Source organism: Desmodus rotundus, chromosome 1 (genome assembly GCF_022682495.2).
Source record: "Desmodus rotundus isolate HL8 chromosome 1, HLdesRot8A.1, whole genome shotgun sequence".
NCBI classification, from domain to species: domain Eukaryota; kingdom Metazoa; phylum Chordata; class Mammalia; order Chiroptera; family Phyllostomidae; genus Desmodus; species Desmodus rotundus.
This window is the reverse complement of record NC_071387.1, coordinates 172,855,662-172,882,533: the sequence shown is the minus strand read 5'-3', so window position 1 is coordinate 172,882,533 and position 26,872 is coordinate 172,855,662. Positions and strand designations below refer to the sequence as shown.

Genomic DNA, 26,872 nt, shown 5'->3' with positions numbered 1-26,872 from the left:
CTGATATTCACTATGCACTCAATTATTTGTTGAATGAATGAAAAAATAATACCAGTCACTTGAAAAGGTCATTGTAATGGAAGCTAATTTACTTACTTCAAGATGCAAATTTAACAGAATTAAACATGATAAATGAGCAATACAGTGTCTTAGAAGGATGGTATGGGGAAAACAGAACAGAGTAAGGAAGATTAGGAGTACCAGGGTTGAAGGAAGCAGGATGGGTTACAACTTTAAATATGGTATTCCACCTATACCTCATTGAGAATGGGACAGTTAGGTAAAGGTAAGAGAGTTAGCCATGAAGATGTTTTAGAGAAGCATACAAGGCAAAAGAAAAAGACGTAAAGTCTCTAAGTTAAGAACACACATGGCATGTGCAAGGAAGGAGGTCCATGTGCCTGGAGCAGAGTGAATGAGGAGGAAATAGTAAGAGATGAGTTCAGAAAAGTAATGTAAGGCCAAATTGTGTAGGCCTTGCAGTCCTTTGCAAGGACTTTAGATTTAAGCAAAAATGGAGAGCCACAGAAGGACTTTGAGTAAAGGATATAACTTGGTTCACTCTGACTCTTACATTGAGGAATGTAGGGAACAAGAGTAGCATGGGGAAACCCACTGAAAAAACTATTTAGAGTAAGCCGGAGAAAGAGGTAGCAGTGGCGGCAGTGAGAAGTGGTCAGGTATATCATGTATTTTGAAGGGAACGGCAATGCGATTTTTCTGAAGAATTGGATATGTAGGCTGTGAGACAGAGAACGGAATCAAAAATAACTCAAGAGTTTGGAGCTTGAACCATACAGAGTTGACATCTGAGATGGGAAAAAACAGTTTGGAGAACAGGTTTGTGAAAATGTTTTAGAAATAACATGAGGGTGTGTTGAATATTAGATATCCATTAAAAGCCTAGTCAATAAGAAGATACGAGTCTAGTACCCGAGGAAGAAGTCTTAGCTGAAAATATAAATCTGGGGGTCAAATGATATATGAATGGTATCAAAAGCAATGAGAAATGATGAGATCACAAGGAAATGAGCATTAATAGGGCAGAGAAAAGGGCCAAGGGCTGAGGCCTGGATACTCTAACACAAGTGCCATAGGATTTCACTCATATGTGGCAGCTAATGAACAAAATAAACTAACAAATAGAAACAGACCGATGGCTGTCAGAGGGGAGGGAGATTGTGGTGCTGTGTGAAAAAGGTGAAGGGATTAAGAAAAAAAAAAAAACCGAAAAAACCCTCATAGACACAGATGACAGTACGGTGATTACCAGAGGAAAAGGTGCTTGGAGGGAGGGAGAAGAGGGTAAAGGGGAGATTAGTGGTGATGGAAGGAGACTTAACTTGGGGTGGGGAACACACAATACAATATACAGATGATGAATTATAGAATGGTACCCCTGAAACCTATATAATTTTATTAACCAATATCAACCCAATAAATTCCATTAAAAAAAAAAAAGAGGTCAGAGAAAAGAGTAGGATCCAGCAAAGGGGAATAAGAAAGAAGTAGTAAAACAAAAGAGCAACTAAAACGTTATAGTGTGTTGGAAGCCTAGTGAGGATCAAGTAAGAGAAACACTCAGAACTGATTACTGGATTTAGCAGAATGGAAGTCATCTGTGACGTGACAGAAACATTTTTAGTAGAATACTGGAGGCAATAACCTGGGAGGAATAATTTTAGGAGCAAATGAGAAGAGGAATTAGATACAATTAATACAGACAAGTTTTTGAGGAATTCTGTTGCAAAAGAAGGTAAGACATGGAAAAATAACTGGCTGGCTTTTGTTTTTTCAAGATAGGAGAAATAACAACAGGTTTGCATGCTAATGGCAAAATCCAGAAAAGAAGATGTTGGAAAAATTACCTATATACTTATGGAATATCCAAGACTTAAGACAGGTGAAGGAATGAAAAGCATGAGAATAAAGATCTTGAGTAGAGTCTGACAACATGGAACTGCTATAAAAGCTGTGATTTTTAGGTAGGAGGAAGGATTATCTAGAAGAAGTAATGAGATAAAAGAAGACAGTCCACTTTCAGGCCCAGTCATTCAAGAACTAAGGGAGAAACCACAGTCTCCCAACTTTAAAGAGCTACAGAGGAAGCAGTATCTTCAGAGGAGAGCCAGTTTCCATCAGAAGAAGAAGGTGAAGGGAAGGAAAAGTCAGAGACATCAGGGATTTTGTTGATGATGGATCGTGAATTCTTGAGGGCAGACAATAGTCTCAGCAGTTGGGCAGGGATAGGAAAGAGAAGAGAGGGTGTGCGGAGGGTATGGGATTGGGTAGCATAAATGAATCTGAGGCTTCTTGCAGTGGCAAATACAAAATGGGATGAAGAGCATAATCTTGGTGGACTCAAGAAAGAAAACAATGGTAAAGTTTGAGTGTTTGGGGGAGCAGGGCAGTTCAGGGGGTGTGTGGCTCTCTCTTCATTCGTGTTGGTGGAGAGTGTATTTTCTCCTAGTGCTGGAACATCCTCTTGACTCCTGTTGATGGAAGCGCTGGACCTGAGACTGGTTCCTTTCATTATTAACAATTTCAAAAATTCATGTGACCATCACATGTGTGGACTTCTGATCAAATAGCATACAACTTTTTAAAAATTCCCTGCTTTGGCGGAAATGTACACTAGTTTTTAATAGGAGAGTTTGTTTTTACTTACATCTGTGTTACAAGAGCGATACCGTCTCCTTTCCCCAAGGCAGTATTTTCCTCCTCCAGAAGGTCTGAAAACACATTTTGTTTAACATGTGAATATAACATACTATCCACATTGAAAGTACAAATATTGCTTGATGAAAACACATTAACATTTACTTTAAGAAAATACAAAATCTGACATTGAATTAGTTATTGAAATAATCATGCTGATGATTGTTAGTAATAATGATTATGATTGTTGAATGTTAAAATTAAGGAAATTTACTAGGAGTGACTTTACAAGACTCCTAATTGTCATGATTTATGTTAAGAAAATGCAATTAAATCAATGTATTTTCTAATTATCATAGTAAACAGGTGATTAGTTTGAGTTTAAAATTCACTTATTTATAATAATAAGCCACTTGAATCATATTCAACAAAACCCATAATTGGATGGTATATGTTCACCAAGTTGGAAATGAAAAGTTTGCTTTTTTTCCAAACTGGAAATAGGAGAGGACATTAAATAACTCTCTGGAAATAGCTTCCATTCCAAGTAAATAATGCAGAAATGAATTTCTATCTTATTTCAAATATATGGTTTTAAAAAATTAAATCTATATATCAGATGGATTTGTATTATATAAATACTTTATATAATACTCAAATTTTAAAAATTTAAGATGTCAAATATCTGATTTCCATAAATTACTTTTTAAGGCATTTGACATTAGGGAAGGCCATATGTTATTATTTGAATGATGTTTTTGAAGACTAACTTGTTCTTTTAAAAGAGGTCTGGTCATTCTCTTAAATATCTGGGTACATTATTTATTATTATAGGGTTTTATAATTTGGGTTATTATTTTACAGTAGCCTACAGCTGAACTTAGGTTAATTATTCTGTACTTGTTTTAAAAGGGTCATTTCTAAATTATAACTCTGGCTCACTAGAATCAGTAAGATAGTTACAGTTTTGAATGACAGTGAATGCTGACTCTAAGCCAGGAAAAGCAATGGCCCGGCCTGAACCAGCTTGGGAGAAGTGGGCCTGTCAGAAAAAACTAGGTAGTGGGTCAGTAGCAGAGTGACTGATGTTCAGGTGGGTGACAGTGAGTGAACTCAGTTCAGGAGGAGGGTAAAAATCGATAGAGTGGGAGAATGAAAACACAGAATTAATTAATATCAAGGGAAACAATATCAAACTAAAAAGAGAAGAAAAAGACATTTAGAGAGAGGAACCAAGGAGGGAGATCCTGAGTTAAAATAAGTTTTCAATTAGCAATAATTGTGCCTCAGATAAACCTAATTGGCTATGATACTGCCATTGCGCAAAGCTCTGAGTTAAAATGAGAAAAAAAAAATAAAAATAGACCATATTTTGCCCCAGAATAGGGTGAGGGGAAGCAGAAATGATATCACAATATCATTCTCCACCAAAATATTTGTCAGGAAAAAAGAACTCAACTAGAACTCAACCTGAGTTCTAGATAAAAATGGGAGCCCTTGACCTGCAGCTGCTAAGGGGCAGTTTCATCTCCAGGAGGATAGGAAAGACCAAGTAGAGGAACAGTCCACCTGTAATGGGCAAAGGATAGCGATAGGGCTGGCCTCCCGCCAGGGGGACTCTGGCTGGAGAAAAAGATGGTGGGAGAGGAGCAGTCTGCCCTGCATAGAACAGTCACGGTGAGGAAAGTGGTGGCAACTCTGGAAGATGATTAATGGGGGCATGTGAATGGAAACTATTTTAACACATGGACAAGTATTCTTTTCATTGTGATTTGTGATGTGAATCAAGGCATTTCAACCCTTGAAGTGCTCTCATTGGTCCTTTTAATACTAATGTAGCAGTAATAATTTTATGTGACATGTGAAAAGACCTTAGGTTTCCTGGGAATAATGGTAATGTAGCTAAGACCAGACCTGGATTCATCCATAATTCAGTAGTTTTTGGAGGAGGAAATCTGATTATTAGGAGATTAAGAAGTCTGGCTATACCTGGGATAAATACACAATACTTTTCTCTTTTCATTTTCTTTTATTTTTAGTTACGTACTAAGGGGCAAGGAAGAAAAAGAAAGCCTGTCTAACAAGGCTCCTCCACGTTCCTGCGCCTAGTGCTTGTTCCGAAGACAAGCGCTTGGCTTGCAAGTGAAACGTTTTTACAGATAACATGTGAAACCACAGCTTTGAATCATTTCCAACTGTGTCTTTTTGTTGGCTCCGGCTTACTTTAGCTACTTACGCTGGACTGTCACAGTGTCTTAGGGATGAGGAGACGCCTCCCCCGCAGGTCCTGCTGCACTCTCCCCAGAGTGACCAGGCACCCCAGTCCCCATCTACGCTCTGGGGCCAAGTGCCAAAAGCAACACAATCTCCCTGATAACACCACTGCAAGATTTCACAGAAAACACAGAATTAGCTTTCAGGCAGATAGAGCTATCAGAATAGAAATACATAAGGGTCAGGCAATGACCAATTACAGGCATTAGCATTCTCCCCATAGATAACAGACTGAGAGTTCTTCAACTGTGTTTACACATTGCTGATGGTGCATGTGATTTGCAAATTATCTTTAGCTCGGGAGTGATTTATAAATCTCTAACATGTACCAGGATTCTAAAAAACTCCTTATTTTGCCTACTCCAGACTTTTAGTGTTTCTCAATTACAAAGACCTCAAAGGTCTTTTTTAGATATTTTAGTATTAAAATTTTTTTCTTTATATTCCACTATTATTAGACTCATGGAATGATAACGCAATATGGAAAGTTCCCCAGTAAAAAATTTTTATGATGGTAATTGCTTTTTCTTTTAAAAAAATAAAAAGGCTGGTTGAGGCTACAATAGTAAAAGAATGTGTTGTGGCATTTCATCTACACGAGTACTGCAGACATAATAAAAGTAATGCCAAGACACTAGGGACCGGGTACAAAAAACCCTTATATACACTGACTAGCCATGTGTACAGCCCCTGCATGAACATGTGTACTGGAATTCTTCTCAGCTTTACTCTCTGTAATAAACCACACATACTGCACATAAGTAGAAAGCCAGGAATAATTTATCGAGACGCAGACATCAAATAATCAGCTCATAACTCTAACATGATAAATCTTACTTGCAGAATTTGGTAAAAATGAAAGCCTTAAAAAAAACAACTAAGCATTTCTAGGCTGTCATTGGTGCATTTTTGTGGATTACCATCAAATGTTGACAAACCATACCAATAGTATGAAAGTCATTTGTTTATATGAATAACAATAGGCAACATTACAGTTGAGTAACTGTCAGCAATGTTACGATTATAATAAAAATTCAACCTTACATTAAAACATTGAGGGATTATGACATGCAATGTTTAGAAAGTAATCATTTTATTATAATAATTCTATATGACCAGAATTTTTTCACTTTTCACCTTTTTCACTGTTACCTCCTGGCCAATGGAATAGGTCCTTACCTGGTCTCCCTACCTCCACTGTTTTCTACCTATAATCAATCTATTCTCCAGGAAGCATTCAGAGAGGTCTTTTAAAAATAATGATCACAACATGTCTCTTTTTTGCTTCTGGTGTTTCCTACTTCCCTTGGTGCTAGTCAGCAGTGGCCGGTGGGAACTTCCCCTGCACCCTTCCCCAGCCTTTCTCTCAGATGCCCCAGACACACTGGACTTCTTTCCTTCCCACAGACACTAAGCTTGTTCCCTCCATAGGGCACTTGCATCTGCTGGTCCTTCTGGGAATACTCTTCTCAGGATTCCTTAAATTTGCTGTCTTCTTATCATCCAGTCCCAGGTCAAGTGTCATGTCACCAGAGAGGTCTTTCCTTGACCACCCCTATCCTGAAACTGTACCTCCCCAACACTGCCTGCACTCCCCTCCCCCAACTCCAGGATGTAATAGGTTTTGTTCACGCTACTCTAAATTACACTGTTTATTTTTCAAATTACTTCATTATTGTTTGGCTCCTCTCATTAGTATATAAAAGCCTTAAGTGCCATGGGGGGCTATTTAAATTTAAATTAATTAATACTAAAAATTCAGTCCCTCATACACACTAGGTACATTTTCAGGGCGTCATAAGCCATATGTGCGGTGACGATGTGGGACAGAGCAGATCCAGCACGTGCCTGTCACCAGAATGTCCTATTAGATGTGCTGAATGTCTAGATCAGTGCTTACTTAGCATGGAGTAGATAAGCAACAAAAACCCCTTGCATGAATTAGTACATTAGTTCAGTTTTAGAATTCTGCGTCCTGTTTTGGTTGCTACATGGCAGGAAGGAACTGGAAATGCTGGAGGGTACAGAAAGTCAAATTTATCTTTGTTTCCCTGGTAGTTAGCACTCAGTAAAAGTTTTAGTAGTTGTAACAACATAAAAGACTTTTTCGAGAAGTGCTAAGCAATTATCATTTGTCCATAAAAAAATTAGGCAAGAAGAAGTCCAATTTTGGTTGGCTATAAGGCAGAACATTCTGAGCCTTAATCCAATAAGTATTAAAGTAGGACATTAAGAAAGATTATGAGTTTTGACAATGAAAATTACCATAAAAATTATCTGTCCAAAAGATGAAGCAGAGGTAGTTGGCTGAACCCATATAATAAGTATCAACTCTGGGAGTAGGGCTGCTGATAGTATACACTTGAGAGGGAGAGACTGTTCCAGCTGCCAGTTTATGACCTAATTGATGTTGAAGACCAACCAATTGTATGATAATTGTGTCAGACCTTCACCTTTATAAAAGTCACAATACTGGACCAAATAATCTCCAGTTTTATATTTTTGTTATTAGAAGTACCTGTGTGTCAGAATGTCTATGCCTGTGTCTATTTCTTTTTCTATGAGAATAACTGAACAACGTAGTATTGACCAGCAATACTGATTTGGGCCGTGTCAATGAATGACTATACTTCTAAAAACTCCAAATCTTAAAATTTGTCTATTTTTTCAAATTGGAAATCTATCTAGCATTATTGATTTCAAATAACATTAACGCTTGTTTTTATATTTTATAAAACCACAGAGCTGCATCTAAAGCCCAAAGGGACTTAAGCATTCACGTGATCCAAGCACTTCATTTTTCAGATGAGGAAACCAGAGCCCACAGCAGGTTGACTTGCCCAAGGTCAGTTACTGGCAGAAAGGAAGGGATTATCTGTCTAAAAATATACAAAAATCAGTGGAAAAAGACCTATTGGAGACATTAAGTAATATTCTAACATATTTTATGGGACTGTATTTACTATACAAAATAGGAAATAACACTAGAGACTACAAAAAAGTCCATTTAGCTGTAAGTGCACACCCACATGTTATTTCAGACATCCTGAGTACTCTTATAATTGGTAGAGAAAAAAATTCACTCTGCGCTTTTTCAGGGGCCAAAGGAATTGTGAAGGCCGTCAGAACACTGACAGACGTAGGTTCCAAAGTATTTAATAACATAGCTGTATGTTTCCTGGAGACTCATGAAGTGTAGGAAAAGGGAAAGAAGTCCAATAAGTTCTGTTGTTTTCCTTTTAAAACTTATCCTTAAGGTAAAAGATAAATACAGTATTCTGTTTATAAAGTGTCAGTCAATTCTTATGACAACTTAATATCTACACAGCAGTAGTATTTCATAACTAGTCTGTGAAATGTTTTACTGCATAAATTCATGCTATTGATTATATGTATTCCACGAAGTTATAACATAAGAGACAATTATATGAGAAAGCTAGTCCTTCCTTTCTCGCTCCCTGACCATCTTGGAGGCTGCACTTGGTTGGGGTCTGTCCCGCACCTAAGGCAGGAAGATGGTGGCTGCAAAGAAGACAATAAAGTCACGGGAGTTGATCAACTCCAGACTCCAACTTGCTATGAAAAGCAGAAAGTGCATGCTGGGGTACAAGCACTCAGAAGCTGACCAGACAATGCAAAGCCAAACTGGTCACCCGTGCCAACAGCGGTCCAGCAGTGAGGAAATGTGAAGTGGTGTACTATGCCATGTTGGCCGAGGCTGGTGTTCATCACTACGGTGGCAATGGTACTGAATTGGGCACGGTGTGTGGAAAATACCGCAGGGTGTGCATGCTGGCTGTCACTGATCCAGGTGATTCTGGTATCATTAGAAGCATGCCAGAACAGACTGGTGAAACATAAATCATGCAGAAGTTTTCTCTAATAAAACTAGCCAGAGCTTGGTTTAAGAAAAAAAAGAAAGCTAAATAACAAAGAGTAATGGGTGAAAAATAAAGACTTTATAATAATACTTATATTTACCTACCAATTGACAAGAGACTAGCATCTAGTTTAACAACTAACTAATAACTTGGCTTACTAGTTAACAAGTTAACACCTTCAGGCTGTGTGTAGTCTGGGTTACAAACCTGAGTTCTCCTTCTAGCAACACCTTTGGTCTAAAGCAAGTCGTTTATTTCTTTTCTTTGGTTTCCCTAACTATCAAATGGGAACTAACTTTAGTTTTCGATTCCAATATGGTCTGGATTAGGGCGACTTTAGACATTATTTCTATGCAGACACACCTTCCGAGAGGGTAAAAGCCTATCAAAAGGCTTCTTTGATTTTGCTCTCTAGCAAAATGTTCTTTTGTGTTTTGTTCAGCTTCCCCCACCATGTCTTTATAAGAATGGATCTCTTTGGAATTCTTGCCACTTCCCTCTTCTGGTAGTAAGTATCTTGATGTAGCACGTGATTTTAAAAGAAGAAACTTATTTAACTTAATAATGACTGCTTGAAGAAATCCACAAAGGACTTCATGGGGAGCAAGTTATTTGAGCTAATTTTCTAGATGATTATATGAATCAATATATATGGCTTTTAATATGTCATAATATAATTAGATTATATTAAATATAGCAATTTGAAGTATATAAATCTTATAAATTCATAAAGGTGGGAATTTTGAGTGCTATATTTTCTATTTTTAATCTTTTTTTTTTGGCCTGGAATTACCAAACCTTTAAAATCTCTATTTCCATAGGCATAGAATTTTACTTCTTTTCTTAAAAGTAGAAAAGTTAAATCTTCAGATGGGAACCAGTTTCTAATCTTTATTCTCAAAGGTTATATCTACTCTAGTGATGTATTCTAAATATCAGTCATGTTACTTCAGCCCAAATTACCCAAATAAATTGGATAAATATGCCTTCTAATTGCTAATTTGAGTGTTTAACCAGATTTAGAAAGATGAAAAGTAAAACTATCACATTCCAAGAATAAAATCTCAGGTTGTTCATTTTTGCTTTTCATATTCCCTCTAAGTAAAACAAATATATTTTAAAACAACCTAGAAAGACAATATATTCCAGGGAAGCTTTAAAAGTTTTCTTAAGAAACAATTATAAAGCAACATCACTTGCTATTAGGCCATTGAATTCCATGATCCACATCAGGAAGTTGTCTTACCAAGACACATTATAAATCAACAAATCTAACTTTGAGAATTTGTCAGAATTCCACAACAATTTTTCAAGATGAGTATACTTTAAAAATATGTTTTAATTTTTAAATATTTAAAACACATATTTTTTAACTAGAGTCACTCTAGGATGTGATTGTACCATAGATCTTGTACCATCGCCAGCACTAGGTCCAGCCAGCATCTGGAATGAGACCTCTAAGGAAATCCTAAGATTGTAAAGGAAGTGATACTGGTGATTCAACATAAAACATTCTTCCCAAGTCAGGAAAGCTAAAAGTTGGAGCATAGCACTATTAAAAGCCTTATCTTTCCACTCTGCAGGTGTGGGAATGCTGAAGCTTATTTCAGCCCAAATTCTAAATCAGAACTTGTCATCCCATACTATTTAAATTCCTAGAGCAATTGGAAGAGCTATTCTTTTCTTTACTTCCTGTGTTTGGGACCCAGTCAAAACACGTTATATTCTACTCTGAGATCTAAGGCTCTAATGTCTTATTATATCCAATGTTTTAGAAGGGCATATAATAACCCCATGCTGATCCAGCCCTATGCATCCCATACAAAGATATTGGGAACCAATGTCATATATATGTAAGTCCAAATGCTGCGCTATGTCTCTAATTGGGTCTTGTAGAATCATTAAATCAATCTTTTGGCAACAAACCAAGTATTTGAAACTTTCTTTGTGGTCACCATCAGAGCTTACGAGGACTGGGTTTTCATTACCCTTAATATCCTGTTCAGTAACAATGCCAGCACTGGTATCGAAGTTTTTACAGTCTAAACCTTTGTTTACTATGTCATCAAACATGGCATCCCTTCGATGCCTGTCCAAAGTGCTACTGCTGATGCCATGTCTAAAGAAAGTTTCTTTTGGCTTAAAGTTATATTGATTGATTTGTACGGGTCTGACCCATGGACGCACCATACCAACCAGTGCACTGTCTGGGCTCATCAAATTTCCTCCTTTGGTTAATGCTACTGTCCCTAAGCACATCCATTCAGACCATATGGTTCTTATTCAATCTTTGAATGGCTTATTCAGGCAAACATCCAATGGCTGTAATAGCGATGTCAGACCCCCCAGGACTCACACAAAGATCAGTTTTTAATTTTTTGGCCATATTTCTTACTCCATCTGCTAAATGTGCATGGAACAGTTCCCATACTTACACGGAACATTTGTGGAACTGCGCCCTCGGGCAGGGATCCCACAGCTTTTGCAGCCAGAGTTTGACGAGATCATTGCGGATCCAGTCCTCTGGATATGTCTACACTATCACTTAAGCAATACTTCTCCCTCCACCATTTAAAAGAGAATTTACTCAAAAAACTATGAGCAGCTTTGGTTTTTCCTCCTGGCTAGACAGGATGTAGGTTCTTTCTTGGTTCTTCTGAGGAGAGTAGTTGTGAAATTTTGAGTTAAGAACAGAAGTCATGTATATTCCATTCATGTTTCTGAGGCACACAAATTCATGCTTATACTCTCTGATGCTTGTTACTTCCAGTTAAGACAGCCTGACAAAGAATTTTCTGCCCACAATCGCCTAAGGTTGGCAAATAATAACCAAAAGTAATGGTGATGCTCTAGTAATAGACACTAGTGCCCTCCCTCCACAGAATTCCATAAACAGTTCGCTCAGGTATTGCCGCATTTCATCCTCACAACATCTCTATGAAACACGTAGAAATAGGCCTTCCCTGATGGTAAAGTGGAGATTCACTACTGTGCCAATTGTAACACAATCCTATATTCTTAAATCAATGTTCTGTCCATAGTGCCTTCTTACTGTGATTCCTGAGATAAGAAAATGTTACAAGTAGATAAGTGAAAAATCTGCTTAGTATTAAGGGTAAAATACATAGCCATCACCAATTTCAAGCTCAGTGACTCAGTTTATTACTCAACAGTGAAAATTTGCTTTTATCACGATGAAATTTCCCATCTAGAGGTAAAGTGCAATCACAGATAATATAGAGGGGCAAAGTTTTCAGGTTTGGAACTAGAAAGACCTGGGCTGACCTTCTCAGTTCTGCTACTGAATTGCTGTGTAATCTTAGGCTTTCAGGTTTTACTTTCCTCATCTGTAAAATGGAGTTAAAATGGTACCCACCCCCCTAGACTTTTGTCACTTAATTATTAAACAGAAAAAATATGTGCCTGGCAGTGTAAATACTTTAAAAATATTAATTATCAGCATAATTGTTATTTGGGAGCCAACTATTTTTAGATGGCAAGAATACAGACTTGTCACAAAGTGGACCTAACCAGTTGAAAATTCCACTTTAATTTAGTCCTTAGCTCTTTGCATGTTTTTTTAAAAAATTGAGTCAAAATGCTGAACTCTAGTTTAATTTCCAGATAGATATAGCTTTAGGGTGGAAATATGCAATTTGGCAACAATAAACATACTTTTCTTTTAACAGAAAAATTAACTAAAATCAACAAAAATTCATAAAAAGATAACATGACAAATGCAGGTACTAAAAAAATTAATTAATAACTGCTCAGCTCACATGTCTACTCCTTTGCATTTTTTTTCTCCTTAAAAATGTAGGTTGATCTAGTTCTTTAAAAACCTATTCTTAAATTCAAAGATAATGATAGGAATACAGTTAGGGTCTTTTCGTAGTGTGCTGTCCTTTTTCTTCCTAAGAGTCTACGAGTGTGCATTCATTCATTCATTTTAAGACTTCTTAGTGTCAATTCCAAAGCTGTCTAATGACCTTTCATATCTCTGGAAGAATGGCTAACATTTTTGTTTTGTAGAATAATTTTAGATGGTGAAATCCAACATATTGACTTTATAAAGCTAAACTCTAATATGGTGAATATGAACTACCTCTTGGTATACAAGCTCTGCTATACTTACAAGTTATTTAAATAGACTTTCATGGAGTCCGAGATGCTCTATTGAAGTATGTCAGAAGGTGACAGGGTAAGGAGGCAGGCAAGGGATTCTTTTAACCAGATCATTTCCATTTTTTATATGTATATATGAGAATTATATAGATTTCATGTGAAAAAAACTGGTTAGGTATCAAAAAGTGGACAACCAACTGAAACTAAAAATGTGAATCTTTAGAAATCAAATATATTTTCCCCATTTTATTCACTTTTTATCTGTGCTTATTCTTATTTATGCTTAGAAGAATTATATTTCCCTTCTATTTGTTTACCTAAATTTAAATTCAATGCTGTTATCTTTAATATTATTGAGAGTGTCTTCTAAATATACCTAAAAAATTATCTGTAATTTTTAAGAAACATGCCATCTCTATTGCATAAATGCAGACACCTATAAGATATGGCACTTGAGGGTCCTGCAATTAAGCACAAATGATAAGATACTAAGTATGTATTTACTTTATAAATGGTTAGTGGGGATAAACTATGTATTCTCAAATAGCCCCTACTTGTAATGTACTTATTTGGAGTGATTATATAATTTATAGAATGCTTTAAGAGGGCACTGAGATATTTAAAAGAATGAATTTTTTTTTGCTGTAAGTTAAAAAATAAAGTCATTAAAAAGAGCCATCAGGCCTACTGATAGTATTATTCCGAGCAAATAGAAACTGAGGCCCACAGACTAGAGTGCAAGAATAATCATCAATGGCAAATAAAGAAACAGATTCTCACTGTGACTTCCCCCCTTACAGTTGTGTATTTTTTCTAAGTACAGATTGATTTAAATTGCTACTTGTCGTTGACAAGAATTGTTGGTTCCAAAATAAACCTCGACTGTTGTTTCAAGAATGCGGTTCCTAATATTTTCTATTACTTTGGTGAAGAAAAAAAAAAGAAGGAATTTTTGGTAGTGTGTGACAGTCTCTGTATTTTTATTGGCTACTTACATAGTCTCAAAAAAAGATCCTTAATCCTTTAAAAATGACCCTATCAATTCATACGTTTAGCGTAATTTACCAACGTTTCTAAACTCAGCATGGAAAAGCCATCGACATGGCACTAGGTCATGGGTTCTGAATGAAGCCGTCAGCAAGGATTAATAAACTGTGACAGCTGCCCAAAAGCTTTCATTCTTTTTATTTAAACATCAGATTGCAAGCTGAAATCCAGTGTAATCTTTGTTGAAACTAGCCCAACTAACATGGAAGAAGTCAGAACTGAGAACAGATGACAGTAGTAGTTATTATTGTGAATTCAGTCCATAGCAATAAATTCTAGAATTCATGTGTATGGAAGTTCCTAAAGAACTTGAGGAAGAGCATAATCTATTCCTACTTGTTTCAATAGTTTCTAATAATATTTTTGAAAACCATACTGATGAAACCTAAATTATTTATCTCCAATTTCTGTGCTCAATAACTTGTTTAAAGCACTCTTCTACTATTAGCCCTTTTTCTCATACTGCAATTCAAAAGTGACTCTAGTTAGACTATAGTGATAAAATGTTTTGGGATCACATAATTTCCTAGGAATTAGTTATCAGAAAAAAAACAAACATATGACTAAGAAGACTGTATTTCATATATATGTATGACTTCTGTTGGGCATTTTCTGTACAAATAAAACCCATACATATACATAAAAGTAAAACTGACCAAGAAAATGGTTATTTACTGTAATTTCTTAAACAATGCATATTCGCAGATAGCAAGTTATAACAATTAACTCATTAGAATAGGAATGTATTATTTTCTTAAGTACATTTCAAATAATATGCACATTTTCCTCATGGTTGAATCGCAACACCGAAAGAATGATCAAATAGATGGTAAATCATTTGAGCTTACCCCCTTTTCAATATCCCCACTTTGGCAGAGTGTGCCCTCGGCTGCAGGAATGCTATTGGTGACACAGCGGTTGCTTTTGCTGAGACACCAGAGCTCTCTACACACTTCCTAGGAAAGAAGGCAGAAGCAAGCTGATCAGTAGTAAAGACTGAAATCATTGCCACGCTTCCAAAGAACATACCCACAGTCACTCAGCATTATTCGTTTCTTGTGGATGCTGAATCATCAAAGGTAGGGATTTCGGAGGAGGCTCTTATGGAAGGTGGGTTACCCATTTTGCAGAATCATTTAAATGTTTGTCTTTATAATTCTCATTTTAGTGGAGAAAATATATCTTAGTTTTTAATATTGATTAACATCTTTTAAAAGTAATGCATAGAAATTTCATTACTACAGAAGAGTAGGGAAAAATAATAAATATGTAGAAAGGAAATATATGCTTATTACTCTTAAGGATACACAATAAAACAAACTTACCAATTACTAATAGAGTAGTGTAGGTACTTGACTTCTCAGATCTATTGTAATATTCAAATAATGTCCATTTTAAGAAGAAAAAAGAGATCATAGGAATGGGCAGGGAGTAATTTCTAAAATTCAGAGTTGCCTAAAGAACAATCTAGCAATGTTGTTTGCTGTTCATCAAGGGAGCCCACCAACTGCATGAAAGGGAAGTTTGGTTTTGAACAAATGTTGCTATTTATATGCCATTTCCATAATTGGCATATTTTAGACATTCTTTAAAGCTGTCTTATCTTCTTTATTACAACTTCTCATTATCCTCCTTCAACATGGGAAAATCACAACATTTATTCTAAATTAGCAATATAAATTACCTCATTTTGTTCACACACTATCAGATTTTAAAATAAGCTGTTCAACATATACCCTAGTAAAGTGCTTTAAATAACAGCCAAAAAAGCAAGCTTACTTTGAAGACACTCAAAATTTTCAGTTTCTCTCTCTACATATTACCAACTAGCATCATCAATGCTACTAGAAGTGTTTAAGTTAAACTAGAACCACTGAATATAAAATACCTTATTGCAATAAAAATATATTAATTTGGAATGCGAAGATATATTTATATATAACATTCAATTCTATTGCTATTATTCCCCAATTGCTCTTTAAGCTGTCAAAACATAATTATAAGAACTTACAACATGCTACAAGACAAAAAAATTTTGTAACCATGTATGGTGATGGGTGTTATCTAGACTTACTGTGGTGGCCATTTCACAATATACAAATATTGAATCATTAGGCTGTACAACTGAAACTAACATATTATACATCAATTACATTTCAATTTGAAAATTTTTTTTTACACTTATGTCACATTAGCACAAATCAGAACTAAAGCAGGAACGCAGCATTCTCTGAGGTGCTCCAAGGAAACGGGAGCGCCCCACAGGGCACAGCCGTCTGAAGGGCTCTCTTCGGGCCCTTCTCTAGGATGCTCCACCACCCCCTCACCAGGCAGAGAAAAAGACATGTAATTTCTTTTAGACTTTAAAAATACTTTTTAAAAAATCACCTACTTTAAACTCTATTTTACTTTATTTATCTACTTTAATCTCCATTTTGAGAACAATTGAGGTAGAAGAGAGTTAAAACATTAGAAAGCAAATCATGTTCTATGAATTATAATATAAAACTTTCCTGTTCTTACAATTCAATTTATTACAAATTCTACCAAATTTTAGCTTTGTACCAAAGCTTCAGTTTCTGTTTTAAGAGAAGGTTATTTATATGACTTTATTCTTCCTTTATGAAATGACCACCACAATCAGTGTAGTTTCTTCGTACATGTTCCTAAATATATTCTTTTAGTTTAATATATAAAAAGCAGTAGTATTAATATTTTAGAGTCTTAATATATTAATTTATTGTTCCCATGCATCAAAAACACCCACATTCAAAGAAAAATGGGTTCACAGAAACAGACAAACATTGCAAGAACAATGTATTAAGAGGTTACAAAAAAAACCTATCCCTATCCCTGGGCGATACTCCTGATCTTTAAAGATTTTTATTAGGCTTAAATATTAATTTAGATAAAAATAAAAAAGACTAAACTTTACTTTAGACAGAACTATACAATGAAAATTCTATCGTTGAAAAGACACTATGAATATCGTACAATATTCATAGTGCCTATTTGGTAAACATACCATTTAGTCAAGTTACAGAAACTTTATTTCCCAAAGTACGTTGAAAATCTCTACCCACACGGCAAGAATTCAAGATACTTTTCCCCAAAACTTTAATCTCAAGATTCACAACAGAGCCATCTGAGAGACAATTCTCTTACCCTTTAGAGAATGGCACATTTTGAAAAGTGGATTCCCCATTTTCACAGGATTTTATTTCCTTAGTGGTTTCTGGGGGTTCAACTTTTGCCAGGGCATTAGCTTCTCACAAATTACTGTTTAAAGTATGGGCGTGAAAAATCTATGAATGGGAAATATTCCCAAGATGTTAAAGTAGCCTTGGAGAATGCTCAGGAGTTTTCAGCTATACTTCTAATCTAGCATATCAACTTGGATATGAAAGATTTTGATATCCCAACTAAGATTTCCCAAGATTAAAAAAAAAAACCTCTCTTGAAAGATAAAACCCAAGAAAATGTCATTTCATACCAAGAAAGCAAGTAGTACACTTCCTGAAAGAACTTGAGAACAATTTTTTATCTTTAGAAATACCTACTTTCTCTAAACTGATGGATTTCAGAATATGGATGGCATATTTGCACAGATGTGTTAGTTACAATTGTACATGTACATTAGTTGTTAAATAAGTAACCTAAGGTAGGTCCCAAGTTCTAATAAAGTTAAATGCATGCAAAATATTTTGCCTCTAGGGGAATTTGTATAAAAACTATCATCATAGGTAGATTAATTTCCTTTAAAAAATTACATATAAGGTGAGAGGGATTAATGATTTGATTATCCACCCACTTAGCTCTAGGAGAATATAGTTACCTTTCAAATACTCATGCTTATTCATAGAAGTTAAGATATAGGAAGTTATAGAAGTTAAGACTAGTCTCATGACCTCTGTGAATTAATAAATCATTGCCTGTGCATTAGGGCAATTAATTCTCTTCTCTAACCCTACAATTCATTTTGGGAAGACTCTCTCGAAGAAATTTGGTCTTTGTGTTTGCCTTTGAGTTTAAGGAAGAAGAGAGAAGTTACCAATGGTCTCCACTAACGGAAATTTCTCTCACATGACACTAAAAGTTGCAAATGGCATCTCTAATTTCATGGGGTCAACTTCTAACCAATTAGGAAGATTGCCTGGTAAAACAAAAGTAATAGCATTATTTCCCATTCATTCAAGAATATGTGTTAAGCATCTACTACTTACCTCACCAGGCATTATGTTAGTGTTATTAAAAACTAACACTATCACTTAGACTTCATAGGAACCAGGGAGAAGGTAGGGTATAAGCAGACATGCAGCCCAAATGCCATGGATTGGTACTGCTCTTTGATAAAGTTTTAAATATTCTGTGACAAAATTAGAAGAATGATGTTGATGTGTTTTTTTATGAAACTAAATCTTTTATTTTAATGGACTGCCCTTATTCATTAAGTGTTATTCTTTTTAAATAGACTACAAGATTTTTCAGGGTAAGGTTTGTTTGCTTATGGCAGTCTTTACAGAATGTTTCCACTTGGCAAAATTATAAGTTGGCTTCCCTGTGTTGATCCACTAATATTTGGAGAGAAATTTTCTTGCCTACAAAAATCTAAAGTTTATGAACAATTCACTGATCAAAACTCGATAATCAATGTCTCTTTCTTTTTGACATACATCCTTTAGTAGTTAATCTGTATCTTTATGATAAAGTCTTTCTAGTTGCTTTCACGAGTTCTCTGCCTTTGCTTTAGTGTAGTCTCACCATTGTATCTAGGTGTCCTTTTTATTTGTCTACTTGGGATTCATGCTTTAAGAATTTGCATCTCTTTTGGATTCTGAAAAATTATTAGTAACTGTCTCTTTTAAAATACCTCTTCTTCGTTCTTTCTTCTGGAACTCCTATTCAACTTATATTGGACCTTCTAATTCAAACCACCATATCTTTAACCTCTTTTCATATCTTCCACGTCTTTTTCTCTTGGGTTGGTAATCTTTATGCTTGTTGATTTCATGGTGGATTATTTCCTCATATGGTTCATTATTTTGTATTCAAGCTTATCATCAGTGAATACTGATTTTTTTTTTTTTTAGCATCCTGGACCTCCTGAGTTGTAGAAGTATAGGCTCATGAATTTGTTTCTGCTGTTCACTCCAAGGTTTCACTGAATCAGTTTTCATGTTGATTTATCTTGTCAGCACATGCATGTAGACAAAGTCTTACTCTGTTCTTACATGAGGCACAAGCTTAGGGTTTCTGTTTCCCATGGGAGCTATTTTTCCCCATCCAGAGCAAAGGGCAAAGAAGCTTACTTGTCACTTCCATGCAGTTGTGTCTTCACAGTAGAGATGAACTTCACAGTAGGTTAGAATTTCTAAAGTTCTAACTTTATGAAGTGGTCTCAGTTTCAGTTTCTTAACTCATGCCCAAGATGATCTTCTATCCCAACACAGGCAACATCAGCACACCGGCGTACCACTTGAACGGAAACTCTTCATTTCTGGCACACCCTTACCTCCCTTTTTTTTGGTTTTGACATATACAAGTTTTCTGCTGAAAGGTGATGAATGCATTCTGTGAAAAACCCTACATTCTGTAAAATCATTTATGAACAACACAGGGTTTATGGAGAAAAAAAAAGAGTTCAAAGAGACCACTGAAAACCTATGCACCTTTGTAGCCAATAAACAAACAAAAACATACTTGAACAACAATAAAATTTTAAAAATGAAAAAAAAGAAAACAAGAAAACCCTCAAACAAACAAAAACATCTACAATACTCATTAAACATTTGGACAGTTAAATCTCTGCTGGCATTTGTTCCCAGCATCCCAAGGAGTTGCTCTTTTATAGTCTTACTGCTGTGGCTTAGATTCTGAATCTAATCCTTAAAATTAAGAATTAGATTCAGAATACAGCTTCTTTTTATTGTGTCTATGTGTACACATTACATAGCTTAGGCATCAATGTACACAGCATCATCATCATTATTTTTTTTTATCGGAATTTCTAAATATAACATCAACACTTGTATTTGGATTTTCAAAACATACTGTACATACTCCTCAAAAGTACTCCAAAAGACAAAGCATTGAAATTTTTCTTATTACTTAAAATTTTAATGTCAAGCCCCAGATATTTAGTCTGTTCTATTTTTAGATGAATATCACTGATTGCAAACGTTAACAATAAAAATTATTAGCAAATATAAATCATAATAAGAACACGTGTAGAAAGTGGAGTCTTAAGGTAATTTTAATTACCTAATGTAAAACAATTTACCTGATACTCAAAACATAATTCTGCAAAGAACTGAACTAGGGCTCCTTTGATCAGAATAGAATCATTGATTATTTTGTAGTCAAAGACCATTTTAAAACAATAAAAGAAATGAGAATTATCTTCTCTAATATTTCTATCCTTTTCAAATAACTATAGCTGTTAAATAATTATAAAGTGGGAAGAAAAGCCCTTTGCTTTATCAATACTTGGGAAAACTAAAATAAGCAGTTTTGCTAAGGGGGAAAGAAATATAAAAGCACAGAAACATTTCATATTTATTTTATCATTAAGATAGTAAAATAGAATATGAAGAGAAAATGACATCTTTATTGCTAAAAGTTTTAATTATTTATTTTTTAACAACTGTATAGATTATAAAAGTGACACAGATTTTCTGCCCTTGAGAAATCCTAAACCCAATGCCATCTTGGGTCCTTGGCTGTGGCTACGTTTCAACAATCTCTTTGTCCACATTACCCTATCAGTCACATCTCTCCACAGCTGTTTGCAATAAAGGATCCTGCTGGCCATGGGGGAGAACAGAGCCCGGAAGGGGTCAGGAAGGAGCATCAGTGACTAGAGAGGTTACTTATCATTGTATCACACAAAAGAAAACCAAAAACCAACATATGGTGACCCCATGGCCTGGCTCCAGGTGTTTAGTAGCCATTTGAAGAAAGAGCATAATATACCTTATTTCAGCTTTAAATACGTTAATCCTGTTATGTGGGTAACACGTTTTAACAGTGCAAGAGAGCATAGTAAAGCAATGTGTGTGTGTGTGCTGTAAATAAACCAAAAACTCGCTAGAAATTCAGATGAAATAACTAATGGTCAATTTGGAGGGGTTAAAAAAATGATTAAATAGTTTTTAAAAAATGAAGAAGCAACAAGAAGCAAACCCAGAGTGAAAACTACTGAGCTTTTAAGGATAAGTTATTATGAATCTGTAAATTGTGCTCGAAATTTAAGGGAAAATAAAATTATATCAACTTGTCAAGTATGTTTGATAAATATACATATTTGGACTCCAAAAGAATATCGAGGAGCTAAAACAATCCCATGCCTTTTATCCCCTAAACCCATATCAGGCCACGTTGTAGAATATTTACACCACCTTTTAATCTTCAAGCAACACGAGTTTACAGTCCCTCTCAGTACAAAATTCCAATTTTAATAACTTGACATTGTTCCTACTACTTAATCTACAACCTTCCAGCTGTAAACATTAAGGCCACTGTGTTTTCAGTGCTCTCGCTAGGGAAGGAGAACAGTATGTTACCAGCAATCAAACTGTAATAAATGTTCTAAAGTCTGAAATGGTTCTGAGGCCAAAATTTAGCTTTCTTTTTTACAGGCTATGCAAACTTAATTTCTTTAATCTTCCCTTATATGTACTTCTAAGTACTTTACTGAGTTGAAGAATAAATCAAAGTGTGACCCTTAAAATATCTTATATGCTCCCAAAAGTACAGAGAGCTCAGATTCTTCTTAAGCACTACCGGCACATCAGCTATGCAGAAACGGTATCACGGATGACAAAGGGAAACATTTATTGAATATCTGCCATGTGCCAGGTAAATGAAAAGCACTTGGCTTGCCTGTCATACCCTTTTGCTACCTGAAAGTTACAACAACTTGGCTGCCATTCACAGGAAAAAGTGACTGAGTAAAAGTCTGCCGATGGTCACTTTGAGATCATAGGTAATAGCTAGTGGTAACCAGTTTTTCTACTGAAAATATTCTGTCAAAAACTATTTTGTTCCAATGTGGACCCATGTGTTTATATCACATGTTCCCAGTTATGCTTAAGGATACATGGCCTATTAAGAAAACACGGTTCAGTTCCACATTAAAGTAAGCAATGACAATGTGCAACACACTGTTACACATTTACGTGCTCACTCTTAGCTCTGTATAAACAGTGACAAACTTTATAGATAATAAGTGCCCATAAATTAAATAAAACTATATTGTCTACAAATTTTCTCTGGTTTTGTCCTGGGTCTTAAACCTAGAGAGGTGAGCACTCATCTCTCTCTTTTTTAAAAACAATTGTATCTTACTGACTATGCTCTTACAGTTGTCCTGATTTTCCCCCCTTTCCTCCCCTCCACCCAGCACTCCCCACTCCCTCAGGCCATCCCCCCACCACTGTTCATGTCCATGGGTCAAGCGTGGAAGTTGTTTGGCTGCTCCGTTTCCTATGCTGTACTTTACATCCCCATGGCAATCCCGTAACTACCTCTTTGCACTTCTTAATCACACATTCCCCACACGCCCTCCCATCTGGCAGCCATCAAACACTCTCTGAATCTGTTTTTAAAACTACTCCATCCAGGTATGATTGACATACAAAAAATTGTACATATTTAATGTATATTACTTGGTAAGTTGGGACAGGGCGATAAGTATATACCCATGAGACCGTTATCACAAACTAGGTGATAAATGTCTGTCACCTCCCAAAGATTCCTCCCATCCTCTTTATTATTTTTCTGTGTATGAAAATTGATAAAAATTATCTCCCAAAGTAAAAGACATCTGCTATCTTATTAACATATCTAGTATATCTAATAGAAAGCCAAACTGACAGATTTAGAACTATTTTTATTTTTTACCTTGGGCTAGGTAATCATATACTGTAATTTTAGTTTCCCCATCTATAAAACATCATAAAATAATTACAATTTTAATCAAAGAAGTCTGAAGTATCTCAGAGAAAAGACTATGTAAATATCAGAAACTACATATTATTTATAAATTACTATATTATACAACAATATTACTCTTGTCTACTATAGGGCTACACAGTTTTGCTCCTTGTATTTATAGCTATTACAGTCTCCTCATACTTTTCATGGAATTAAGGAATATCTAGAAAACATAAATGGATGACATGCAAGGATAATGATGGAAAATGTTGTCCTAGAGCACAACAAAAAAGAAAAATTTGCAAGTGAATGCCCGAATGTAAATAACATGTATATTAACGAACCTATCCACAACGCATTCAGGCAAGGTCTTTCATAACTATAGATGTAATCACTGGTAACCCGGCAAGGACCCAAGTGGAAGTAATGGGAAGCTGATGCTGCTGCAGTTATGGGTCGTTCGGTGGTTGTTCAGCATCTTCCTGTCATCGTTAGAGACCTGCTCATTGAAACAGAGATCACTTCTTGATGCTTCCACATCAGAGTTACCCTCTCACCCAAAATTCCACAGAGTTCTTCTGAGCCGCAGTGCTTGCGAGCAGTGTCTCCCTCCGGACGCTGCCCTCAGCCATGAAAATCAGGGCAGGACTCTCACCTTCAAAGCCACTACTAACGTTTTCTAAAGTAGTATTTAGGCTCCTTGAAAACCTTACGGATTCACCAGACAAAACATGGTGTGGGCGTGGGCAGTATCAATGGGGTAAACGCAATTTTTCAGGAACAAGCTTAAGAGGTGGGATGATTATAAAAATTCTACTATGACTCAAGGAACTTTGTTAGTAATACATAGCACTTCATAAAAAAGTAACATAAGCATTTTCATATAACATATGAGTGTAAGGAAACCATTTTGCTGCAAATCAAATTGAAAAGATTCATAATAAAATACATGAAATTGTTTAAGACTGTAAAATGTTGATGTCTTTCTGTTTTCCAATTTCATTTGATATGTATTAGAGAAGTTATAAACACAACACATAGAAGAGTAGAATACAAGGAACATAAACTGAAAATACAGAATTTCTCAATTACTATTTATCTCAGTTCAACTCAACCAGTCTGAAATAAACGAGGTATACATATACAGAGATAGGATAATCAGGTCCATTTTTATTAGTTTATTAAAGAAAAAAGTACATCCACAGATCCTATAAAACTGGCAATATAAATTATTTAATGTAGAGTTATATAGGTAAAGTTAAAATCCAATTTCCAATAGAAAAACTAAGCATAAATTAATTATTAATTATTTTACTTGCTAACAATGAAATGAGAGATCATATATAAGAATACTTAACAAAACCTATAATCTCATTTGATCATAAATTTCAACCTACTAAACTACAAATATATACAAAGACTGCAATTAAAGTTTGGCTGACTCTTTCTGAGGGAAAAAAGCAACCTAAGAAAAAAAGGAAACTAAACCCACACGGAAATAAGAATAGAAAACTCTTTGAAGAGAGACAAGAAAGGCCAAAGTTTTACTCAAGGCTCTAGATAGTCAGAAAGTTGCGCATAATCTTTAAATCTAGTGCACAAAATGTGCTGTCAGAACTGACTGTGAGTAACAATAGATTCGCCACCCAAGGGAGATTTTTAAAATCACTGTCTACTGTACCCAGAGGAATAACTGTGACAGTACAGTACATACATTGTTTTGTCTTAACTGCCTGAAAACATCCTTCTTATTACTTTTTAAGAAGGGAATTTAAACACTATTTGCATAAAAATAGGAACCAAGTCTTTAAACTTATTTTTTACCTTCGAATTTTTTTTGACAACTCATTTAAAATTCCTATTTTTTCTTTCAACATGCTTATAATGTGTACCTATTATAAACATGTCCCTTATCCTAGACACTGAAATCTTCCTCTATAAAACTCAAGAAGAATTTCATATACATTTTTCCAGAGAGACATGGAGACGTCTTTGGGCAGACGTGAAGAGACACTCATGATACTTTTTTTCTCCCCACGGCAAGTTTCCTTGTTTCTCTATTTGAGTTAACGCCATCCTGCCCCCACTCGGTTGCTGTGTCAGAATATGGGCAGTGGATTGAAGTCATTTGAAATGACTCAGTACTAGAAAGTATAAATTAAAGTAAAGGCTCCTCCTAGCCAATATAAAAATGGCCTTAACCCAATTATTAGAGTACCAGAAAGGCGGGGGTGAGGGGAGAGGTTTCAAAACAAGTTGGCATCATAAACTCAGGACTTAAAGAAGAAATATATTAGAAATTATTGAAATTGTACCAGCATCCCTCACAAGACATTTGAGAAGTGTTTAATTTAGCATCACGCAAACATTTAGAAATCAATATTACACAAATATCAGAAAAAGAGCGGTGTCAAAGGCCACATTTGCATTACTGATGTTACCAAAGGTAAACTGAACTCATCAAAACTCCATCCTGACATTTGTGTCATGAAAGAACACATAGAAATAACTAAACATAAGGATTGAGACTTCTTACCCCATATTTACATTGGCGGGATGTTGCTCCATACTGGTAACGACATTGCTCATCAGCCTCATACACCTGACCTGGGGCCACAGTTGGATAAACAAATTCACGCTTGGGAGGCTCGTTATCAAGGCAAGTACCACGGCCTGAACTGTTCAACAGAAAGGATCAAAGGAAATTAGGTACACTATGCACTATCGCAATCACAATTACGAAACCATGTGTTGAGCTCTTTGTTTCAATAACTTGATGCATGAAAAGCAATACGTTCTACCAAGAAATAATCACATGGCAAAATAGCCTTACTGAAACCTGAATAAGAGCTCCAATAGTTTTTTTTCCAGCACAAGACATAATAAAAGTATCACAGACAACAATCTGAAAATGTCATGTTGGCCTTCGAACACTGATTTAAACTAATTTCTGAAGGAATCAAAACAGAATTTCATATTGCTCTAAGTTTCTTGTTTGTTTTCAGTGAAAATATAACCACATCTGGAAGTAGAATTAAAAACATAAAATGTGGAAAATAAAAAAAATTGTGGTTGTAATCCTTAAAGACCTAATCTATATATTTCCACCTTGGGCAGAACAATAGATGACATGTCCAAAGGTTCTTGAAATATTTCAATAATAAATGGGCTGAATGACAGATGAGTCCAAGATCCAAAGTTCTCCTCTCAAGTATATTACAAGTGTTTAGTCTTTCAAAAATTTCATATTTCATCTAGGATCATCAGCGTTAGGAAAGAGAATGTTCTCTCTATATAAGTTCTGCTTTTCAAAGTGTGCTTGCGCTCAAACATAATATTTTAATTCAGTGGAACAAAAAACATAAAGGTTGCCAAAAACCAGACAGAATACCTTAGCTTAAAGAGCTTTATACTTTGCTAAATATAATTGTTCACTTTTATTTAGTCAGTGTGCATAAAATAGGACAGATGCTTTTTTACTTTCATTTCACATGTAAGTTAGAATTTTTAAAGAATTCCTATGCCAACACTTAAAAATTTTTTCCAACATTCCTGTCAATTGTGCCAGCACTTGTGTTTTTTTTTCCCAAATCTTTTCCATCTGCTTTGCCAAAGGAAAATAATTTCACAAGTAGAAGTTCCTCAACTATTATTTAGGACAGTACAAATTTTCATTTGTAGATAAGAGAGAACCATACATAATAATGAGTTTCATAGTTGCTTAAAATGTTATCATATTCTTAAAATATAAAAGTTAATTTGCTATATACAAGTGTACAGTTGCACAGCAGCAAATTAATACCTTTTAAAAACTGAAACATACTATTCATAAGGTAACAGATTAAAAGACCCAAGAGGGTAAGGGAAAGACCCAAGGAACAGAATACTGTCTTCTTTACTCATTTTTCCTTTCCTTTATGCCCTTCTTGATTGATTTTTCATCAATAAAAATA

The 26,872-nt window shown here is 35.3% G+C and overlaps 1 protein-coding gene and 2 pseudogenes across 2 annotated transcripts in view; 1 reads left to right on the top strand and 2 right to left on the bottom strand.

Moving 5' to 3' along the window:
- ADAMTS6 (ADAM metallopeptidase with thrombospondin type 1 motif 6) overlaps nucleotides 1–26,872 on the bottom strand; it is a 240,661-nt gene that overhangs the window by 90,060 nt on the left and 123,729 nt on the right. For both annotated transcript variants that reach the window (XM_024578536.4, XM_053913276.2), the window contains exons 11-14: nucleotides 25,456–25,597; nucleotides 14,834–14,941; nucleotides 4,895–5,040; nucleotides 2,669–2,732 (exon numbers count right to left, since the gene is read on the bottom strand). In XM_024578536.4, the coding sequence (XP_024434304.2) occupies nucleotides 2,669–2,732; nucleotides 4,895–5,040; nucleotides 14,834–14,941; nucleotides 25,456–25,597 (460 nt within the window). The remainder of the gene's footprint in view (nucleotides 1–2,668; nucleotides 2,733–4,894; nucleotides 5,041–14,833; nucleotides 14,942–25,455; nucleotides 25,598–26,872) is intronic.
- Nucleotides 3,907–3,988, bottom strand: LOC112321216 (U4 spliceosomal RNA; annotated as a pseudogene).
- On the top strand, nucleotides 8,448–8,793 carry LOC112321111 (large ribosomal subunit protein eL30 pseudogene; annotated as a pseudogene).